Source organism: Ranitomeya variabilis, chromosome 2 (genome assembly GCF_051348905.1).
Source record: "Ranitomeya variabilis isolate aRanVar5 chromosome 2, aRanVar5.hap1, whole genome shotgun sequence".
In the NCBI taxonomy this organism is placed as follows: Eukaryota; Metazoa; Chordata; class Amphibia; order Anura; family Dendrobatidae; genus Ranitomeya; species Ranitomeya variabilis.
The window spans coordinates 268677158-268699199 of NC_135233.1; the positions used below are offsets into that span (position 1 = coordinate 268677158).

The 22042-nt window shown below is 42.5% G+C and overlaps 1 protein-coding gene across 1 annotated transcript in view; it reads left to right on the top strand.

Moving 5' to 3' along the window:
- STEEP1 (STING1 ER exit protein 1) overlaps nt 1-14905 on the top strand; it is a 46436-nt gene extending 31531 nt beyond the window's left edge. The window contains exons 3-7 of the mRNA XM_077284938.1: nt 4936-4977; nt 10964-11102; nt 11619-11708; nt 11829-11921; nt 14532-14905. Coding sequence (XP_077141053.1) covers nt 4936-4977; nt 10964-11102; nt 11619-11708; nt 11829-11921; nt 14532-14594 — 427 coding nt within the window. The 3' untranslated portion in view covers nt 14595-14905. The remainder of the gene's footprint in view (nt 1-4935; nt 4978-10963; nt 11103-11618; nt 11709-11828; nt 11922-14531) is intronic.
- Nucleotides 14906-22042: the final 7137 nt, after the last annotated feature.

Consider the following 22042-nt stretch of genomic DNA (forward strand, 5'->3'; position numbering starts at 1 on the left):
TTGGTTCTTGGCTCATGGACTATCACTACTGACTGTGAACTTCTGAGGAGGGAAGACATTTCTTGATGGGGAACTGTTGCAGTGGAGGCCTCGTATTACAGGACCACGCTTCCAATCGTGAACTCTTTTTAGAAGGACCCATTCTTTCACAAATGTTAATTAGGCAGACCTCATGGCAATGGTCTGGAATTTATACACCTGTGGTAACTGAACTAATTGAAAAACCATAAATGAGTTCTCCAACAGTAAAATAATGTATTTCTTTTTTTTTTTATTGGCAAGTATTGATTAAAAAGTAATAAATGGAGGCCTGGTGTCACGGCACTAGAATGGTGTGTCACCAGATATCACTCCGATGACTACTGCAGCCAGCTGAGGCTGTGGAGGTGCGGTGATTTCAGAATGGGGGCAGGCACTGCTTCCGGGACTGGATCCGTGGGGGCACTGGAAGGTGAGTATGCCCAATACTTCTTGTCCATATAGCTTATCTTTATAGGGGGTCAGTGGTGTATTTTCCTGTTATAGACCTCCACACCTCCCGTTTCCATCTAAGTGCCATATTCAGGTCCTTCTCAAAAAATTAGCATATAGTGTTAAATTTCATTATTTACCATAATGTAATGATTACAATTAAACTTTCATATATTATAGATTCATTATCCACCAACTGAAATTTGTCAGGTCTTTTATTGTTTTAATACTGATGATTTTGGCATACAACTCCTGATAACCCAAAAAACCTGTCTCAATAAATTAGCATATTTCACCCGGCCAATCAAATAAAAGTGTTTTTTAATAACAAACAAAAAAACCATCAAATAATAATGTTCAGTTATGCACTCAATACTTGGTCGGGAATCCTTTGGCAGAAATGACTGCTTCAATGCGGCGTGGCATGGAGGCAATCAGCCTGTGACACTGCTGAGATGTTATGGAGGCCCAGGATGCTTCAATAGCGGCCTTAAGCTCATCCAGAGTGTTGGGTCTTGCGTCTCTCAACTTTCTCTTCACAATATCCCACAGATTCTCTATGGGGTTCAGGTCAGGAGAGTTGGCAGGCCAATTGAGCACAGTAATACCATGGTCAGTAAACCATTTACCAGTGGTTTTGGCACTGTGAGCAGGTGCCAGGTCGTGCTGAAAAATGAAATCTTCATCTCCATAAAGCATTTCAGCCGATGGAAGCATGAAGTGCTCCAAAATCTCCTGATAGCTAGCTGCATTGACCCTGCCCTTGATGAAACACAGTGGACCAACACCAGCAGCTGACATGGCACCCCACACCATCACTGACTGTGGGTACTTGACACTGGACTTCAGGCATTTTGGCATTTCCTTCTCCCCAGTCTTCCTCCAGACTCTGGCACCTTGATTTCCGAATGACATGCAAAATTTGCTTTCATCAGAAAAAAGTACTTGGGACCACTTGGCAACAGTCCAGTGCTGCTTCTCTGTAGCCCAGGTCAGGCGCTTCTGCCGCTGTTTATGGTTCAAAAGTGGCTTTACCTGGGGAATGCGGCACCTGTAGCCCATTTCCTGCACAAGCCTGTGCACGGTGGCTCTGGATGTTTCCACACCAGACTCAGTCCACTGCTTCCTCAGGTTCCCCAAGGTCTGGAATTGGTCCTTCTCCACAATCTTCCTCAGGGTCCGGTCACCTCTTCTCGTTGTACAGCGTTTTCTGCCACATTGTTTCCTTCCAACAGACTTACCATTGAGGTGCCTTGATACAGCACTCTGGGAACAGCCTATTTGTTGAGAAATTTCTTTCTGGGTCTTACCCATCTGTCAGGTCACTAGTCTTACCCATGATGGGGGGTTTGAGTAATGAACCAGGCAGGGAGTTTTTAAAAGCCTCAGGTATCTTTTGCATGTGTTTAGAGTTAATTAGTTGATTCAGAAGATTAGGGTAATAGGTCGTTTAGAGAACCTTTTCTTGATATGCTAATTTATTGAGACAGGTTTTTTGGGTTATCAGGAGTTGTATGCCAAAATCATCAGTATTAAAACAATAAAAGACCTGACAAATTTCAGTTGGTGGATAATGAATCTATAATATATGAAAGTTTAATTGTAATCATTACATTATGGTAAATAATGAAATTTAACACTATATGCTAATTTTTTGAGAAGGACCTGTAGTCAAAATTGTTCCTTCTGTGTTCACACCGACTGTTCTGAATAGTGGTAAATCCTGAACAATTGTACCTGGTGAAAGCAAAAGAGAAACCTGACGAGACCCATTATAATCAATTTGATCATGTAAAATGTTAACCCGATATTCCAATGTTGACAGAGCTCAAATGTGGGGGTAGGATAGATTTTCAACAGTATGTCAAAATATGCAAATACGGTATATATTGTGGAACTTCAGTGTTAAGTGTCTCTTTTAACAGTGACCGCCAAAAACAGGATTCCTAAAACCAATGAAAACCAGTATGAGAAAAATGACATGTCACAAGTGTCTCTGCAGAGAGGAAGAGAACTAGAACTCTAGCGCCACCTATAGGAAGTAGAAATCCTAAAAGTCAATATCGACTCGAACGAGCCTTGTCACATGACTTAGGATAAAGTCCAAAATCACAAACTTATCTGCACAGAATAGTTTGGTTGCCTCATAAACAGCATTTATTACATATTGACAGAATAGATGATGTGTATGAACCTTTACGATCCTGAGAATGGGGATCCCAAAGTCCCCTGGGTGAATGGCGCATTAGGGAGCACTTATGACAACCACTCTCATATATAGTGACTGGTGCAGTGGCTGCACATGCTCAGTATCTCTGTTCACACACGGGAGTTTGGGACCTTGGGTTTTTCTTATCGGTAGGAACTAGTGATGAGTGAGTGTACTCGTTGCTCGTGTTTTCCCGAGCACGCTTGGGTGGTCTCTGAGTATTTTGGCATGCTCAGAGATTTTAGTTTTTATCCATGCAGCTGCATGATTTAGCCTGAATACATGTGAGGATTCCCTAACAAACAGGCCACCCCCACATGTACTCAGTCTGTCTAGCAGCCGTATATCATGCAGCTGTGTCGACAAAAACTAAATCTCCGAGCACTCACAAATACTCGGAGAGCACCCGAGCGTGCTTGGAAAAACCAGAGTAACGAGTATACTCGCTCATCACTAGTAGGGACCCAACAATCAAATATTTATCTCCAAGTCTGTGGATAGACTAAATTTGTTGTATTTAGCACAACCCCTTTGAGAGAAGCCGTTCTTCTCTCACCACATTCTGGGCTTTTTGCTGTGTTGGTCAGGTCTACTTTCTGAAATACAGTCCCACTTTTGATGGCCATATCACTGACAAATGTGATATCCAATATCTTTCCTATTAAATGCAGATCGTTCGATGCACTTCCAGTTTGCAATGTATAAGGAATAATCTGTTACTACCTAGAAATTGACCATGTGCTTCTGTAGATGATTCTGTTACTGCGTGGCATTTCTCTCAAAGCAGAAACTACATGTGAACACAACACAATGGTGTCCTGTGGTGAAGGTGCTTCTGTGCTCATTAACATATGATAATCAATGTCAGAATGACATGTACATGTTAATTAGACGATTTGGATGATTGAGTTAATGAAGCAGGCTCTCCTGGGTAATAAAACTAGCTGTGAGTAAGATCCTTTAATGGCAGCTAGCCAAAAAAAGTCATGGAGATCTATTACTAATATACGGGATTTACAGGTACTAATTATACGTCTGTGTCTGGATCAACCACGTTTGCTTTTAGAGGGTAACTTTATGTCCTCATACTCAGATCCCTCAGGTTTCATGAATCATATGTACTGTATATGCACCAATCAGCAATAACATTAAAAAAAATAGTACTTGGGTCTTCAATTACCAGTAAATCTTCTCTGACCCATCATGGCATGAGCTCCACAAGAACTATCTGTGGTACCTGTGTCACGTCCCCTTGGAAAACTTTGGGTTAGGAGGTCACAACGGGTAATAAATCGCAGGTCCTCTTTAGAGACTGTGTGTCCTATTTTAAATGGATTTCCTTTCCATCAGTGCTGAAAGGGTTATGGACCTTTTCCTTGCTGACTAGAAACATACAGGGTTGTTGCTCCCAGCTGCAGATGCTAAAATCATTTACTCTCCCTATATATTCAAGCTCTGGGTGTTTCTTCCTAGCCAGTGAAAGAATCTTCTTGGAAAGTGAGCTGAGTAGTTGGGAGTACTAGTTGAAGTGCTCTGTGTGCTGTAGTCTGGAGTGTTTATCTCCTTGTCCTTATTCCTATTTAGTTTGTTTATTCCTCCCTTTCCATATCTTCCTCCCTATTTTTGGTGAGTGTTTTTGTATGATGGTGGGTTTCTGTCTTTGTGTCTGGTTTCCCTTGCATTTCTGTCCCATGGCTCATGGGGTGAAGGAAGGGGACAACTTAGGGTTTAACAGGGACATAGTAAGGTTGGAAACTCAGGCCTCTCTACCATCAAGAGTACCCCGGGTCAGGAATAGTTAGGGTCCCAGTTCTAGGGACCATTTTAGGCCCTTCTCCTTTACTTCAGACCCTCCCTCTTAAGTTCTATAAGTTGTGGAATGAGGATTCCATGAACTGGGCTTTTTTTTTCCAAGAAGACACTTGATACGCAACAATGTTTTATGTCTCAATGACCAGTACCAAGAATTTCCCAGCAGGCATCATACTGCCTCCATCAGCTTGTCTCTTTACCATAGTGCTTCTGGTGCCAAGCTGAGATGCGCGGCCGTCTGACACCTTTATATCATAGCCCAGCTTTACCGTTTTCTGCAACTTTTTTTGCAGATTTTCTTTGGCATTGCACCAGATAGGCTAGCTTTCAATTACCATTCACATCAATAAGTCTTCCACTGAGGTTTCCTCCTTTTTGATGAAAGAAATAAAATAGAACAATGAATTTACATTTTTCTCATGTTTATTTTCATTTTCTTGCAGACCAGATGGCATTGAGCGGCAGTATCGGAAGAAATGTGGCAAGTAAGCAGACGATAATGTGTTAATCCAGATTTATAAATATTCATATTTACCAAAAAAAAAAAAACTCGCCATTTGAAGTGATATCAATACCGTCTGTTGTTCCACTTAACCCCTTCACAACCGAGTGGTGTTTTTTTTTATTCGTCCGCTTTTTGCAAGAGCTATAACTTTTTTTTTTTTTCTTTTTCTGTCTACATATAGTTGTAGGTTTGAACCATTCATTTTACCAAGCAATGAACTGAATAACCAGGAAAATAATTTCCAACTAAGATAAAATAGTAAAAAAAAACGCTGTTCTGCTGTTTACAGCATTAATTTTGTGGTAAAAATGACATGGCACCATGACTCTCCAGTCAGCAGGTGGTGGAGGGCCGGCTACGCACTGCTCATGAGTTGTACTGCCCCGATAGCTTGTGAAAACTACAGCATATTGACTAGTGGCACATACATTAGGGGCTCATTTATGTGATGTCTAATTATCTTATATATAATATCTCCAGTGACGACATATTTAAGGGGCCCAGTTATCTGGAAAGGTCCCTATGTTACTGCGCTGAACACAAGAAATAACGAGAAGTGGCGAGCACACAACGCACGTTGTCATATAGTGGGTGTCCATAGAAGTCCACAGAGAGCCATGAAGATATGAAAATGTTTTACGTGCTTTCCCCAAATGTATGAGACAAACTGAATCCGTCACTCATCATTTCTGTGACTGCAGAAGGAAAATGAGAGCTGCTCTGTGATTGGCTGCAATGAACAACGAGGCCAGTTCTCCCGTTAACATTTTGATAAACGAAGCCCTTTAAATGGATTGATTTGATTCTGGCAAAACCCACAGCTGGGGGCTGCAACCCTCAGCTGTCACATTAGCAAGGCTGGTTATCAAGAATAGAGGGGTTCTGATGCTGTTTTTTTTTTTTTATTTTTTTTTTTTTAAATTATTATTATTTAAATAATTTAAAAAACGGCGTGGGGACCTCCCATTTTTCACAACCAGCCTAGCTAAAGTAAACAGCTGAGGGCTGGTATTCTCAGGCTGGTAAGGGGCCATGGATATTGCTCCTCCCACAGCAGCCCAGAAAAGTCACATCTATTAGATGCAACAATTCTGGCACTTTGCCCAGCTGTTCCCACTTACTCTATAGCGGTGGTAAGGCTACTTTCACACTAGCGTTGTTGGCTGTACGTCGCAATGCGTCGTTTAGGAGAAAAAAACGCATCCTGCAAAGTTGTCTGCACATTAGCGACGCATTGCGACGTATGGCCACACGTCGCAACCATCGTGCGACGGTTGCGTCGTGTTTTGGCAGACCGTCGGCACAAAAAAACGTTACATGTAACTTTTTTTGCGTGTGAGGTCCGCCATTTTCGACCGCGCATGCGCGGCCGGAACTCCGCCCCCTCCTCCCCAGACCTTACAATTGGGCAGCAGAAGCGTCGTAAGACTGCTTCCGCTGCCCACATCGGGCTTTATTTTCACAACGCGCGTTGGCACGCGGGCCGACGCTAGTGTGAAAGCAGCCTAAGTGGGGTTCATATTGGTGAGGTTGATGTCACCTTTGTATTGTCTGGTGACATCAATCCCATGGATTAGTAATGGAGAAGCATCTATAAGACACCTATCCATTACTAGTCTTATAGTTATATGGTAAATAAAAACACAGCCAGAATAAAGTATTTTATTTGAAATGAGAACAAAACACACTCTTCTCTTTTTAACCCCTTCGCGACACGCGCCGTACTATTACTGCGCTGCCGGCACTGCATTTGTGCCAGCCGCAGTAGTAGTACGGCACATCGATCACTGCGGTCTCGCGCTGAGCGCCGCGGTGATCGGGTGCGGGTGTCAGCTGTGTATGACAGCTGACACCCCGCAGCAATGCCCACGATCGGCGCTATCGCCGATCGCGGGCATTTAACCCCTCTGATGCCGCTGTCAATAGTGACAGCGGCATAGAGGGGGATCGCGCAGGGACGGGGGCTCCCTGCGCTCTCCCACCGGAGCAAGGCGATGAGATCGCGCTGCTCCGGTGACCTGGAAGGAGTCCCCGGATCCAAGATGGCCGCGGGACTCCTTCCGGGTCATTTACTGACCTGGCTTGCCGGCGCCTGCAGTGCTGAGAGCTGCTGAGAGCAGGCGCCGACAAGACTCTGTACTGTGCCTGTCAGATCGTTCATCTGACAGAGTGCTATGCACACTGTCAGATCAACGATCTGATCTAAAACAGTGATGTCCCACCCTGGGACAATGGTAAAAAGTAAAGAAAAAAAAAAATAGGATGTATAAAAATAAAATATTTGGTATCGCCGCGTCCGTAACGACCCGCTCTATAAAACTATCCCACTAGTTAACCCCTTCAGTGAACACCGCAAAAAAAAAAAAAAAAGGCAAAAAACAACGCTTTATTATCATACCGCCAAACAAAAAGTGGAATAACACGCGATCAAAAAGACGGATATAAATAACCATGGTACCGTTGAAAACGTCATCTTGTCCCTCAAAAAAAAAGCCGCCATACAGCATCATCAACAAAAAAATTAAAAAGTTATAGCTCTCAGAATAAAGCGATGCAAAAACAATTATTTTTTTATATAAAATAGTTTTTATTGTGTAAAAGCGCCAAAACATAAAAAAATTACATAAATGAGGTATCGCTGTAATCGTACTGACCTGAAGAATAAAGATGCTTTATCAATTTTACCACACGTGGAACGGTATAACGCCCCCCTAAAAGAATTTCAGGAATTGCTGGTTTTTGTTCATTCCGCCTCCCAAAAATCGGAATAAAAAGCGATCAAAAAATGTCATGTGCCCGAAAATGGTACCAATAAAAACGTCAACTCGTCCCGCAAAAAACAAGATCTCACATGACTCTGTGGGCCAAAATATGGATAAATTATAGCTCTCAAAATGTGGTGATGCAAAAACTATTTTTTGCAATAAAAAGCGTCTTTTAGTGTGTGATGGCTGCCAACCATAAAAATCCGCCCAAAAAACGCTATAAAAGTGAATCAAATCCCCCTTCATCACCCCCTTAGTTAGGGAAAAATAATAAAATTTTAAAAAATATATTTATTTCCATTTTCCCGTTAGGCTACTTTCACACTAGCGTCGGTACGGGGCCGTCGCGCTGCGTCGGCCCAACGTACCGACGCATACTGTGCAAGCGCCGCACAACGGGGGCAGCGGATGCTGTTTTTCCACGCATCCGCTGCCCCATTGTGAGATGCGGGGAGGTGGGGGCGGAGTTCCAGCCGCACATGCGCGGTCGGAAATGGTGGACCGTCGGCACAAAAAAAGTTACATGTAACGTTTTTTGCTGCTGGCGGTCCGCCACAACACGACGCAACCGTCGCACGACGGTTGCGACGTGTGTCAATACGTCGCAATGCGTCGCTAATGTTAGTCTGTAAGGGAAAAAATGCATCCTGCAGATGACTTTGCAGGATGCGTTTTTTCGCCAAAACGACGCATTGCGACGTATGCAAAAAAAACGCTAGTGTGAAAGTAGCGCTAGGGTTAGGACTAGGGTTAGGGTTGGGGTTGGGGTTAGGGCTAGGGTTAGGGCTGGGGTTAGGGTTGGGGTTAGGGTTTCAGTTAGAATTGGGGAGTTTTCACTGTTTAGGCACATCAGGGGCTCTCCAAACGCGACATGGCATCCGATCTCAATTCCAGCCAATTCTGCTTTGAAAAACTAAAACAGTGCTCCTTCCCTTCCGAGTTCTCCTGTGCGCCCAAACAGTGGTTCCCCCCAACATATGGGGTATCAGCGTTCTCAGGACAAGTTGGACAACAACTTTTGGGGTCCAATTTGTCCTGTTACCCTTGGGAAAATAAAAACGTGGGGGCTAAAATATCATTTTCGTGGAAAAAAAAATATTTTTTATTTTCACAGCTCTGCGTGATAAACTGTAGTGAAACACTTGTTGGTTCAAAGTTCTCACAACACATCTAGATAAGTTCCTTGGGGGGTCTAGTTTCCAATATGGGGTCACTTGTGGGGGGGTTTCTACTGTTTAGGTACATCAGGGGCTCTGCAAATGCAACATGACACCTGCAGACCAATCCATCTAAGTCTGCATTTCAAACGGCGCTCCTTCCCTTCCGAGCTCTGCCGTGCGCCCAAACAGTGGTTCCCCCCAATGTATGGGGTATCAGCGTACTCAGGACAAATTGGACAATAACTTTTGTGGTCCGATTTCTCCTGTTACCCTTGGGAAAAAAAAAATTGCGGGCTAAAAGATCATTTTGTGGAAAGAAAAAATGATTTTTTAATTTTCACAGTGCTACATTCTAAACTTTAGTGAAACAATTGGGGGTTAAAAGTGCTCACCACACATCTAGATAAGTTCCTTAGGGGGTCTTCTTTCCAAAATGGTGTCACTTGTGGGGGTTTCCACTGTTTAGGCACGTCAGGGGCTCTCCAAACACGACATGGGTTCCGATCTCAATTCCAGCCAATTTTGCATTGAAAAGTCAAATGGTGCTCCTTCCTTTCCGAGCTCTGCCATGCGCCCAAACAGTGGTTTATCCCCATATATGAAGTATCAGCGTACTCAGGACAAATTGCACAACAACTTTTGGGGTCCAATTTATCCTGTTACCCTTGGGAAAATAAAAAATTTGGGGCAAAAAGATCATTTTTTGTGAAAATTAATATGAATTTTTTTTTACGGCTCTACATTATAAACTTCTGTGAAGCACTTGGAGGTTCAAAGTGCTCACCACACATCTAGATTAGTTCCGTAGAGGGTCTACTTTCCAAAATGGTGTCACTTGTGGGGGTTTCCACTGTTTAGGCACGTCAGGGGCTCTCCAAACACGACATGGGTTCCGATCTCAATTCCAGCCAATTTTGCATTGAAAAGTCAAATGGCGCTCCTTCCCTTCCGAGCTCTGCCATGTGCCCAATCAATGGTTTACCCCAACATGTGGGGTATCGGCGTACTCAGGACAAATTGTACAACGACTTTTTTGGTCTAATCTCTCCTGTTACCCTCGGTAAAATAAAACAAATTGGATCTGAAGTAAAAATTTTGTGAAAAAAAAGTTAAATGTTCAATTTTTTTTAAACATTCCAAAAATTCCTGTGAAGCACCTGAAGGGTTAATAAACTTTTTGAATGTGGTTTTGAGTACCTTGAGGGGTGCAGTTTTTAGAATGGTGTCACTTTTGGGCATTTTCTGTCATATAGACCCCTCAAAGTCACTTCAAGTGTGAGGTGGTCTGTAAAAAAAAATGGTTTTGCAAATTTTGTTGCAAAAATGAGAAATCGCTGGTCAACTTTTAACCCTTAACTCCCTAACAAAAAAAAATTGTGTTTCCAAAATTGTGCTGATGTAAAGCAGACATGTGGGAAATGTTGTTTATTAACTATATTATGAGATATACCTCTCTAATTTAAGGGCATAAAAACTAAAAGTTTGAAAATTGCTAAATTTTCATAATTTTCGACAAATTTTTGTTTTTTTCACAAATAAATGCAAGTCATATCGAAGAAGTTTTACCACTATCATGAAGTACAATATGTCACGAGAAAACAATGTCAGAATCACCAGGATCCGTTGAAGCGTTTCAGAGTTATGACCTCATAAAGTGACAGTGGTCAGAATTGTAAAAATTGGCCCTGTCACTTAGGTGAAAACAGGCTTCGGGGTGAAGGGGTTAATGTAATAAGACACAGTTATACTCGCCTAATGCCCATTCCACTGAATCCCTCGTCTCCAGTAATAAAACAAAAATAAATAAAATATCCCTTATAAACAAGATTAATTTAAGAATCATGCAACCAATGGTTCTCCAGCTCTAAAGCCTACCCTGCCCTGCAAACCACAACTTCCCACCTTAATGTCTACACGCTTTGTGCGGTTGAGTACTTCATGTTTCATTGTCAGACCCTGCTGTTCCCCTGCACCATGCACATTTCTAGTAATAGTACGGGAACAGTTTTGTACTTGACCATGTGCTTGTGCTCATCCACAGGTGCAGCCTTCCTCTATTCTACCAGCACCAGCTAAAGAATGCCCCTGCAACCTTTATTTTCAATGGAGCTCTGGTCAAGTTTGGACAAGGTTTCGGCAAAACCAACATCTATACCCAAAAACCTGATCCACCTAAAAAGGTATGTCATCTACGCTATTATGATAATGAAAGGGGTTTCTCCAGGAGTTTTCAACATTGTCTAGAGCAAAGATATCCTTCTAAAACCTAGTAACTGGTAACTAATAACTGTTAATAATCCCTCACCACACCAGTGGTGTCTATCAGGAACAGATGTGATGAAGTTCCATCTGGCAGTGACCGGACTACGGAGATGACTAATTGCCTGCAAAGCTACACATGGAAGACAGTTGGGACTTTATCACTTCCAGTCCTGGTAGAGACCACCAGAGCAGTGTAGGTTTGGAGTGATAAGGAACATTATTATTTTTTTTTTCTTCAAGAAGGCTTTCTTTGCTTCTTTAAAGTCTCAACTTAAATATTCCTGTGGAGGAGGAGATACAGGGGGTCAAAACATGGCCTTGTATAAGGTGGAGAGGAAGCAGGAGGTTGTTGTTATGGTCTGTTTTGCTGTGACATCTTCATGCAAGTGTTACATCACTTATCTGCTACTAATAGTGTTCCCTTTCATTCTTAGGTGATGATGACCAAACGCACCAAAGACATGGGCAAGTTTAGCTCTGTTACTGTTTCCACCATTGATGAAGAAGAGGAGGAGATAGAGGCGGTAGGTGTATTACCGTACCATCTTATGCACAATCCACACTGCGCCTTGTCTATCGGACATTTTGGGAAAAAAAACACACATTGCAGATGCTAGATTACAATATTTCCCTGCTTTTTACAGAGGGAGGTGGCCGACTCCTATGCCCAGAATGCTAAAGTGATTGAGAAGCAATTGGAGAGAAAAGGCATGAGCAAGAGAAGACTACAGGAACTGGTATGTAGTCAGTGTGAACTGGTGCTTAGAGCTGGCGTGGAAGATCTGTGACTTCAGTATACTGACCATTTATTTTGATGCACAATTTGGAAATTTCTCCAACTATGCCAACCGTTGTGTGACCTTACCTTTATTGTCTATGGTGCTGCCAGAAAAGGAGTACAGTGCTTGGCCATTTCTTCCAGTTTCATAGATAAAGGCTTCTCAAACTTTTTCCACAAAAATGTAATGTCCATTTCCACAAGCTCTAAAGAAATTGTAGTTGAAGCCAATAGAAAATCTAAAAATATCTCACAAATTGTATTTTAATTGTCTCTGTAGTACAACAAAATAAGTACAAAGCGAGGCAATCATGTTACCTAACTTCAGCATGCTGAAGCCAAAGAAGGACTGTGCTACTTATAATCACTTCTGTGAGCATGCTTCACCAGCAGCTGGGTGTCGCCTCACCAGCAGCTGGGTGTCGCCTCACCAGCAGCTGGGTGTCGCCTCACCAGCAGCTGGGTGTCGCCTCACCAGCAGCTGGGTGTCGCCTCACCAGCAGCTGGGTGTCACCTCACCAGCAGCTGGGTGTCGCCTCACCAGCAGCTGGGTGGCAGCAGCTGGGTGGTGCCTCACCAACAGCTAGGTGTCGCCTCACCAGCAGCTAGGTGGCGCCTTATTGGTTATGCAAGCTTCACAGTTTGAAAAGCACTGCAATTGAATGACCGTGAACGAAGCAAAGGTGGGATGTTCACATCCCATCTCCTTTCAAGATATGACTACAGAACCTTGTTCTTTTGGACCTGAAGTCAGACCACCAGCAATAGTGTTTACAGGGGCTAGTGTACCATCTTGAAAATAACCCTTTAACCTGAAAAAGCCGTTTTTAATATTGATGCAGTACAATCACAATTTGGAGAATATATAATTTATTATATATACTTGTACGTCCAGGTGTATATGCATAGTCACATTTGAAATGAAGCCATTAAAGGGGCTTTCCACTTCCAGAATGCCTGTGTCCCCAAGCACAACTTGTCTTAAAAAGACAAATTTTGCTTTATTCACCTTTCGCGGGCTCCGCGCTGAGTCTACACCTCTGCTCCCAGTGTCTTTTATTATCTGCAGTGGTAATGTCACGTGAACAGCGCTGCAGCTAATTAGTGAGCTCAGGAGCTCTGCCTGAATAGCTAGCATGAGCCATAGAGTTCACTGATTGGTGACGTGAGTGGAGACCCTGTGACTGACCTTGGAAGGGTGAATTAATTAATTTATTTTTTTTAATTTTTGAAAGCTGGACTTTCAGCTTCAGTTCCAACTTTTGTACAAACATATATTGTATTAGTCATTTAAGAATTGCATAGGTTATGTACATTGTACCATAATTTTCACAGGCTCAAAAGTTACTGGAAAATTGCCTATAAAAGATTTCATGGTCTGGTCTGGCCAGTCATCCCAGTATTTCATGACATTGGCTTTGTTTATACACTTAGTGGTGGATTTCTGTTGCCTTATATAAAGGACATTAAAATTATGCCGTTTTTGGATAGCATTTTTGTTAACATTCACGATCTATGCGGGAAAATGCGTGAAGAAAACTCTACACCTAGACCATGCTGTGCTTTGAAAGATTATTTGTCACGCACTAAAAAAATGAACCATACGTAAAGAAAAAGCATCACAAAGCAAAAAAGCGCAAACTGAGGTATAATGAAGTTGGAAAAACACTGAAAAAAATGCAGTGTGCAAAACTATCACTCTATGGGAGAAATAGCAGAAACTTTAGGAGAGGTCAAATCAGCAATCAGGTACATTAAAAAATAAATAAAGAAGAAACCGGTGAGTTCAGTAACACCTAAGACCTAGAAGCCCATGTCAGGCAACTAAGGAGAATGATCCCTGAACTCTTTTCTTGGCAAAGAAAACCCCTTTCCAACATTTGGTGATGGTACACTGATCTTTTTGGGTGTTCTTGACTTGCCCAAAGTCCACGATTAAGACTTCTTTCTGAATATTTATGTGATACGAACGATCAAGAACAGAAAGGTCTGACTGGAAAGCTGCCAAAGTCTTGCCCAGTTCTGTAACAAGTGTCTACGGATAGATAAAGCCAAGACTTCCTGCGGCTCTCCAAAACTGAGCATGACCACTTCATATACCATATTTCTATGAGGCTATCGCGCTCCGGTGCCAGTCCGTGCATTGCAGTCTGATCTCGGACCGATTTTCACAGACGACTCAATGGGCTCTAATTCTGAAATGGTTAATGTAATATTTTTGTAAAAAAAAACCTTGACTTAAAGATAAAAGCAGAAAGTTTTTAATCCTTCATCTGCCACTTCACACTATTTGTCCCCTGTGATCATCCTTCTTGGTACCCCTGATACTGTAAACCTAGCCAGTTGCCACATCTCACTATAATTTGGCCCGTCTTCTGTGTGCTGACCCGCCCTTCATTAGCATCTAGTCATTCATTAAGAGTCATGTAATGGTGATAATGTATGCTGTTTCTGTGCACAGGTGCCATATGTTTCACTCCTGCGATGCCTCAGGGGCTTTAAGATTGCCAGACGTTTGGTTCAAGGTTCATTTTATACTTATTTATTTACTGGTGTTTTTTTCCCCCAGGCTGAATTAGAAGCGAAGAAGGCAAAAATGAAAGGAACGCTGATTGACAACCAGTTCAAATAAATGAGACCAACTCGTGTAAAGTGCAGAAGAATGACTTGCCAGCCATCACATATTGCTGACTTGGAAGTATGGCCACCTTTATTATGTCTCTATAGAGTATGCCACCCCTGATAGCAGAGGCTCTAATCCATATAAAGCACAAAATGGGCCAAAAATATTGAGCCTTAAGCGTTCTCTCTATTTTTTTGAGGGATTAAGGAATTATTTAATGTTTGAAAATTAAAAACAAAAAAAAAAAAGTATTGTTTCTTCTCTTTCAGATGGATTTTATTGATTGTGTTCTTTTTAAATAAAAGTTTGTATTTTCTTTATTGTTGTATGGTGTCCCTTTTGTGGCATTTGTGGTCATTCATTATTGTAGTGCTTCAAAGCAAGGATTGGTTGGGAATAATACTGCGGCACAAAGCTGAAACTAGGCAGACCATGTCGCAGTCACCTGGACCTTTCTGCTTTATTTTGCAGAAGACCCTTTTTTCCTAATGAGTTCCATTTCTTTGTTCCTCTAACAGAATAGAATAGAGCATTGAAGCTCAAAACAGGTGCTTGGCAAAATTTAGAAATGTGTTTTTTAAAGGCTCGTTTAAATGATGGGGAAAAACAGCTGTGACGCTTATAATATGGCAAAGTAAGCACTACTTATATCTGAACATTCCCAGCCGACACAGTGCGGATGCTCCAACAGTCTCCTGCTCGGATAATATATTTGAATCCCGGCAGCTGCATGTTTTGCGGCGGTAGACAGCCAAACACATGCAGGGATTGTCTGTTTGTTAGGCAATCCCCAGATTTTTTGCGTCTGTCTACCGCCTCAAAATATGCAGCCACAGGGACTCGAATATATTATCCAAGCACGTCCAAGATAGTCGGTTAACACCCGAGCATGCTCGGATAACACGTTATCTGAGCACATTCACTCATCATTAGTGGAGAAATTATCAGAAACACTTGGTGAAGATCTGCTCCTGCAGACTTGCTGAAAGAGTGTACATATCTTAAGAATAGCAGTCCTTCGATAAAGTTGACATTTGAAAGAACTTGTAAGCTCAGCCGTAGTAACCAGTGTGCTAACCAATACAAGCTCATGGAATGCGTCAAAGGAGCATTAAACCAGGATGGTTCTACCAACTATTAATTCACTATCGAATATATATACACCACACACAGAAATACATACACTTACACACTTTGGCATGAGTAAGGTTATTAATGTTTGCCTGAGGAATGTTCTTCCACAATGAATGCTCTTATGCACACAAATAATCAAGATTTGGTGCAGGCAGCTCCCTATATAGTTGGTGTCCAATGCTGTCCCAGATGTGCTCGATGGGAGACTAGTCCGAGATGCTGCCATGGTAGGATGTTTAAACCATACATGCTGCTGACCATGCTTGATGAACACGCAGCCTATCATTATTGTGTTGAAAACAGCTCCTGGGACACTGGAGAACTTGCCTTACCACTGGTTCCACCAAGAAATCCATGTAACTCCAAACCGATAGTGTACCTGGAATAAAGGCTAGAGTGGTCCGGAAACTATGCAATATGCCACCTCACATCATAATCCCAGGAGTAGAACCAGTGTGACTCTCCTTCTTGAAGGCCTCTTCATGGCTTTGCCCATATGGCTACTAGACCAATCTATGGCTATAATTGTACCTACTCATCAAAAAGGATAGATCTCCATTGTTGTCTCGCTCTGCACCATCATAGCCTTTGTGAGCGATGGCAAGAGGTCAGTGAAATTCCTGCATCTGGACATCTGGCCTGAATCCCAATGTTCTGCAAATGCCTTCCCATGGTTTGTTCAGGTACCTTATTTCAAGGATCGTGTCCCTCTCAGTTTTTGACAAGTGGGGTTAACTGGCATGTTGATGAACAGGAGGCATCATGCAATCTTTCCATAAGACTTGATCTGCTTTTTGAGGTTTTATGAGCTTAAAAAAAAATGATTTCAATCTGGCTCTTATGCCTCTCCCATGAGCCACAGATTGCAGATAAGTGCTTGAAAACTTCATTCCTTGCAGATTTTACCGACACCTGCTACTTCCGTGATTTGCATAACCTTATGGCTTGCCCTTGATGCTGCAATTTCAATGAGGAGTGTAAAAATAAGATGTTAATGGAGAAAAGGATTTTTTCCCCAAAACTAGGAATAATGGCTTCTGCTTCAAGTGGGTTTTTGCCTTCCTCCATATCAACATGGCAGAAGAACCACCTAGATAGATATGTAAAACTATACATATATACCCTTGACTTTTGCAGGGTATTTTTATCTTTCTGCCTTGTGTCTACACATTTACTTGTACATAACACATACTGCTATGTCGGCTGACACACTGCATCCTGTCTCTTGTCACTCGGCATCTTAATAAAGGCTGACAGCTTCACTTTGCACAGCAGAAGCAGCATCTGCTGATACGTGGTAAATCCTCATCCACCAGATATTTGCCTGCACCCATGGGGAGAGAGGGCACATAGCTGGGTGCTGTGCGAGCTGTCATTCATATATAGAATTTAACTCCTAGACTGCTTATTCTCCGCAACTGTCCTCGTTACCTTATTTTCCAATTTAGTGGGTTTTAAGTGTTCATTTATGCCATATTTTTAAATGCCACTTTTTTCCAAGTTTCCATGGAACTTCACTAAAACTGCACTGGGAAAAAATGTCAAAGAAATTACATTAAATGTCACATTTTCCTGAAAGGTAAAAAAGTGGAAACGTGCAAATAGCATCATCCCATATATATCTACTGCTAGGGAATGGTGATGAGCGAATGTACTCGTTACTCGAGATTTCCCTAGCACGCTCGGGTGTCCTCCGAGTATTTTTTAGTGCTCGGAGATTTCGTTTTTCTTGCCGCAGCTGAATGATTTACATCTGTTAGCCAGCATAAGTACATGTGGGGGTTGCCTGGTTGCTAGGGAATCCCCACATGTAATCAAGCTGGCTGGCTAATAGCTGTAAATCATTCAGCTGCGGTGAGGAAAGCTAAATCTCTGAGCACTAAAAAAAATACTCGGAGGTCACCCGAGCGTGCTCGGGAAATCTCGAGTACCGATTATATTCGCTCATCACTACTAGCGAACCCCCCTGATGAACCTCTAGATTGTGAAGGGAAACACATCAGAGCAAGATGCTACAGATCTTGAAAGATACAGAAGGGGGAAATAAGCATTTGATCCCTTGATGATTTTGTAAGCTTGCCCACTGACATGGACAGGCTATAATTTTAAGGGTAGGTTAATTTTAACATTGAGATATAGAATATCAAAAATAAAATCCAGAAAATCACATTGTATAAATTATATAAATTTATTTGCATTTTTCTGTGAAAAATAAGTATTTGATCCCTCTGGTCTGGCAAACAAGACTTAAGACTTGGTGGCAAAACCCTTGTTGGCAAGCACAGCAGTCATGTTTGTTGTAGTTGATGATGTTTGTGCACATGTCAGGAGGAATTTTGGTGCACTCCTATTTCCCCCACTGTAAGGTATTCCTTTACTGAGGGGTGATTACGTCTTACCTGCTGATTGATTTCGGATTACTTTTGCAGCATTAGATATGAGATGCTGGCATTTGTACACACTTGCGCATACTTTATATTAGTTTTTGTGGCAGTGTATTATTTAGAGTAGGTGATTTGTTAGAATATTTATATAGTGGCAGACAACACACGAGCAGGGGCGCCACATTGTGTTTCTACTTTAAAGTGGCCAACCTACGAGGTCAGGCAAAAAGGCAGATGTTTTTGCTGTATGCTTATAATAATACTACATTACCTAACCAGATCTACCCTTCTGAGGACAATCCTTTTATTAGCCTTATCACTTGCACTTTAAGGGTACCGTCACACTGTGGCATTTTCATCGCTACGACGGCACGATTCGTGACGTTCTAGCGATATAGTTACGATCTCGCAGTGTCTGACACGCAGCAGCGATCAGGGACCCTGCTAAGAATCGTACGTCGTAGCAGATCGTTTGAAACTTTCTTTCGTCGCTGGATCTCCCGCTGTCATCGCTGGATCGTTGTGTGTGACAGCGATCCAGCGATGCGTTCGCTTGTAACCAGGGTAAACATCGGGTTACTAAGCGCAGGGCCGCGCTTAGTAACCCGATGTTTACCGTGGTTACCAGCGTAAAAGTAAAAAAAAAAAAAAACGTACATACTCACCATCTGATGTCCGTCAGGTCCCTTGCCGTCTGCTTCCCGCTCTGACTGACTGCCGGCCGGAAAGTGAGAGCAGAGCGCAGCGGTGACGTCACCGCTGTGATCTGCTTTCACTTTACGGCGGCACTCAGTCAGAGCGGGAAGCAGACGGCAAGGGACCTGACGGACATCAGATGGTGAGTATGTACGGGTTTGTTTTTTTTTACTTTTACGCTGGTAACCACGGTAAACATCGGGTTACTAAGTGCGGCCCTGCGCTTAGTAACCCGATGTTTACCCTGGTTACCAGCGAACCTCGGCATCGTTGGTCGCTGGAGAGCGGTCTGTGTGACAGCTCTCCAGCGACCACACAACGACTTACCAACGATCACGGCCAGGTCATATCGCAGGTCGTGATCGTTGGTAAATCGTATAGTGAGACGGTACCCTAACTGTTTCTTGTGCTATTTATTCTTTACAAATGCTGCTCGCTTACCGAGATTAGGGCCATTAGAAAGGACACATTAACCCCCCTGCGCTAAGTGGTTGCCTGATTGTCCTATCTGTGCCCTACTGAATATACAGTCCTGCTCATAGTTATTGACACTCATGAAGTTAAAGTACATAGTGTGGAATATCTCCTGCAAAAAAAAAAATCAGGTGAAATAGTTTTTTTTCTATTGTATCAAATACTTATTTCATGCAAAAAAATGCAAATTATCATTTTATTCAACTTCACATGAACAGCTTAACCATATAGATACCTTATGAACGGTCATCCTAGTGACAGATTCATTTTAATTAATATAATAAAACATATTTTTTCTACTTTTGGTTGGTGCACTTTATATTTTTTATTTTCACGTTTTTTTCTCATTTCAATGGTGTATTTTGAGATTGATTCATTTATGCTCTATGTTTTTATTCATATATAGCGATGGGCGAACCCGTGAATGTTCGGGTCCGTCAGACCTCATTGAAATGAATGGGGTGCCTGAACATCGGGCGTTGCACATGCTGTCACCTGTATGACAGCCCGAGAAACACCTGCTCTGATCGGCGGTAAGTTTGTTACCGCCGACCAGAGTGCTGCAGTTCACACACTGTCACACAGATGATAGCATGGGAGCCAGCATCTTTGGAGGTAAAAAGGTTACCACCATTCACAGGCATCAGCTGATGAGTACTACTCTAATTATTTTACACCTGGTGTCACTGATAGCCTGCGGCTGTGCAATAAATGAATAAAATAATTAAAAAAAATGTCGTGGGGTCCCCTCTATTCTTGATAATCAGTGCAGGTAAAGCAGACATCTGTGGACTGCAGTCCTCAACTTTCAGCATTATCTTGGCTGGTTATCAAAAATAAAGAAGTCCCCATACATTTTTTTTAAAATAATTAACCCCTTAATCCCATATGACGTACTATCCCATCAAGGTGACCTGGAACTTAATTCCCAGTGACGGGATAGTATGTCATAGCGATCGGCCGCACTCACGGGGGGAGCGCGGCCGATCGCGGCCGGGTGTCAGCTGCCTATCGCAGCTGACACCGGCACTATGTGCCAGGAGCGGTCACGGACCGCCCCCGGCACATTAACCCCCGGCACACCGCGATCAAACATGATCGCGGTGTACCGGCGGTACAGGGAAGCATCGCGCAGGGAGGGGGCTCCCTGCAGGCTTCCCTGAGACGATCGGTACAAGGGAATGTACTCACCTTGTACCGAGCGTCTCCTCCCTGCAGGCCCCGGATCCAAAATGGCCGCGGGGCTGCATCCGGGTCCTGCAGGAAGTACTTCCGGGTGCCGTGCAGGTGCTGGTAAGCCTGCGGTGATGTGACTGAGATCGCCGATCTGATAGAGTGCTATGCAAACTATCAGATCGGCGATCTGTGATGTCTCCCCCTGGGACAAAGTAAAAAAGTTAAAAAAAAATTCCTAAAATAAAGAAGAAAAAAAAAAAATATTCCCATAAATACATTTCTTTATCTAAAAAAACCCAAAAAACAAAAGTACACATATTTAGTATCGCCGCGTCCGTAACGACCCAACCCATAAAACTGTCCCACTAGTTAACCCCTTCAGTGAACACCGTAAGAAAAAAAAAAACGAGCCAAAAAACAACGCTTTATTATCATACCGCCGAACAAAAAGTGAAATAACACGTGATCAAAAAGACTGATATAAATAACCATGGTACCGCTGAAAACGTCATCTTGTCCCGCAAAAAACGAGCCGCCATATAGCATCATAACCAAAAAAATTAAAAAGTTATAGTCCTCAGAATAAAGCGATGCCAAAATAATTATTTTTTCTATAAAATAGCTTTTATCGTATAAAAGCGGCAAAACATAAAAAAAATGATATAAATGAGATATCGCTGTAATCGTACTGACCTGACGAATAAAACTGCTTTATCAATTTTACCAAACGTGGAACGGTATAAACGCCTCCCCCAAAAGAAATTCATGAATAGCTGGTTTTTGGTCATTCTGCCTCACAAAAATCGGAATAAAAAGTGATCAAAAACTGTCACATGTCCGAAAATGTTACCAATAAAAACGGCAACTCATCCCGCAAAAAACAAGACCTCACATGACTCTGTGGACCAAAATACGGAAAAATTATAGGTCTCAAAATGTGGAGACGCAAAAACTTTTTTGCTATAAAAAGCGTCTTTTAGTGTGTGACAGCTGCCAATCATAAAAATCCGATATAAAAAACGCTATAAAAGTAAATAAAACCCCCCTTAAGTTAGGGTTGGGGCTAAAGTTAGGGATAGGGTTGGGGCTAAAGTTAGGGTTGGGGATAAAGTTAGGGTTAGGGTTGGGGCTAAAGTTAGGTTTAGGGTTTGGATTACATTTACGGTTGGGATTAGGGTTGGGATTAGAATTAGGGGTGTGTCAGGGTTAGGGGTGTGGTTAGGGTTACAGTTGGGATTAGGGTTAGGGGTGTGTTTGGATTAGTTTCAGGTAGAATTGGGGAGTTTCCACTGTTCAGGCACATCAGGGGCTCTCCAAACGCGACATGGCGTCCGATCTCAATTCCAGACAATTCTGCGTTGAAAAAGTAAAACAGTGCTCCTTCCCTTCCGAGCTCTCCCGTGCGCCCAAACAGGGGTTTACCCCAACATATAAGGCGTCAGCGTACTCGGGACAAATTGGAGAACAACTTTTGGGGTCCAAGTTCTCTTGTTATGTCGGGGTCGTAAACGACAATATACCCTCATTCACCAGTCATTCCAAATTAATATGTGTGCAAGGCATCTGGTACCGGATAAGAATGAGTCAGACAGG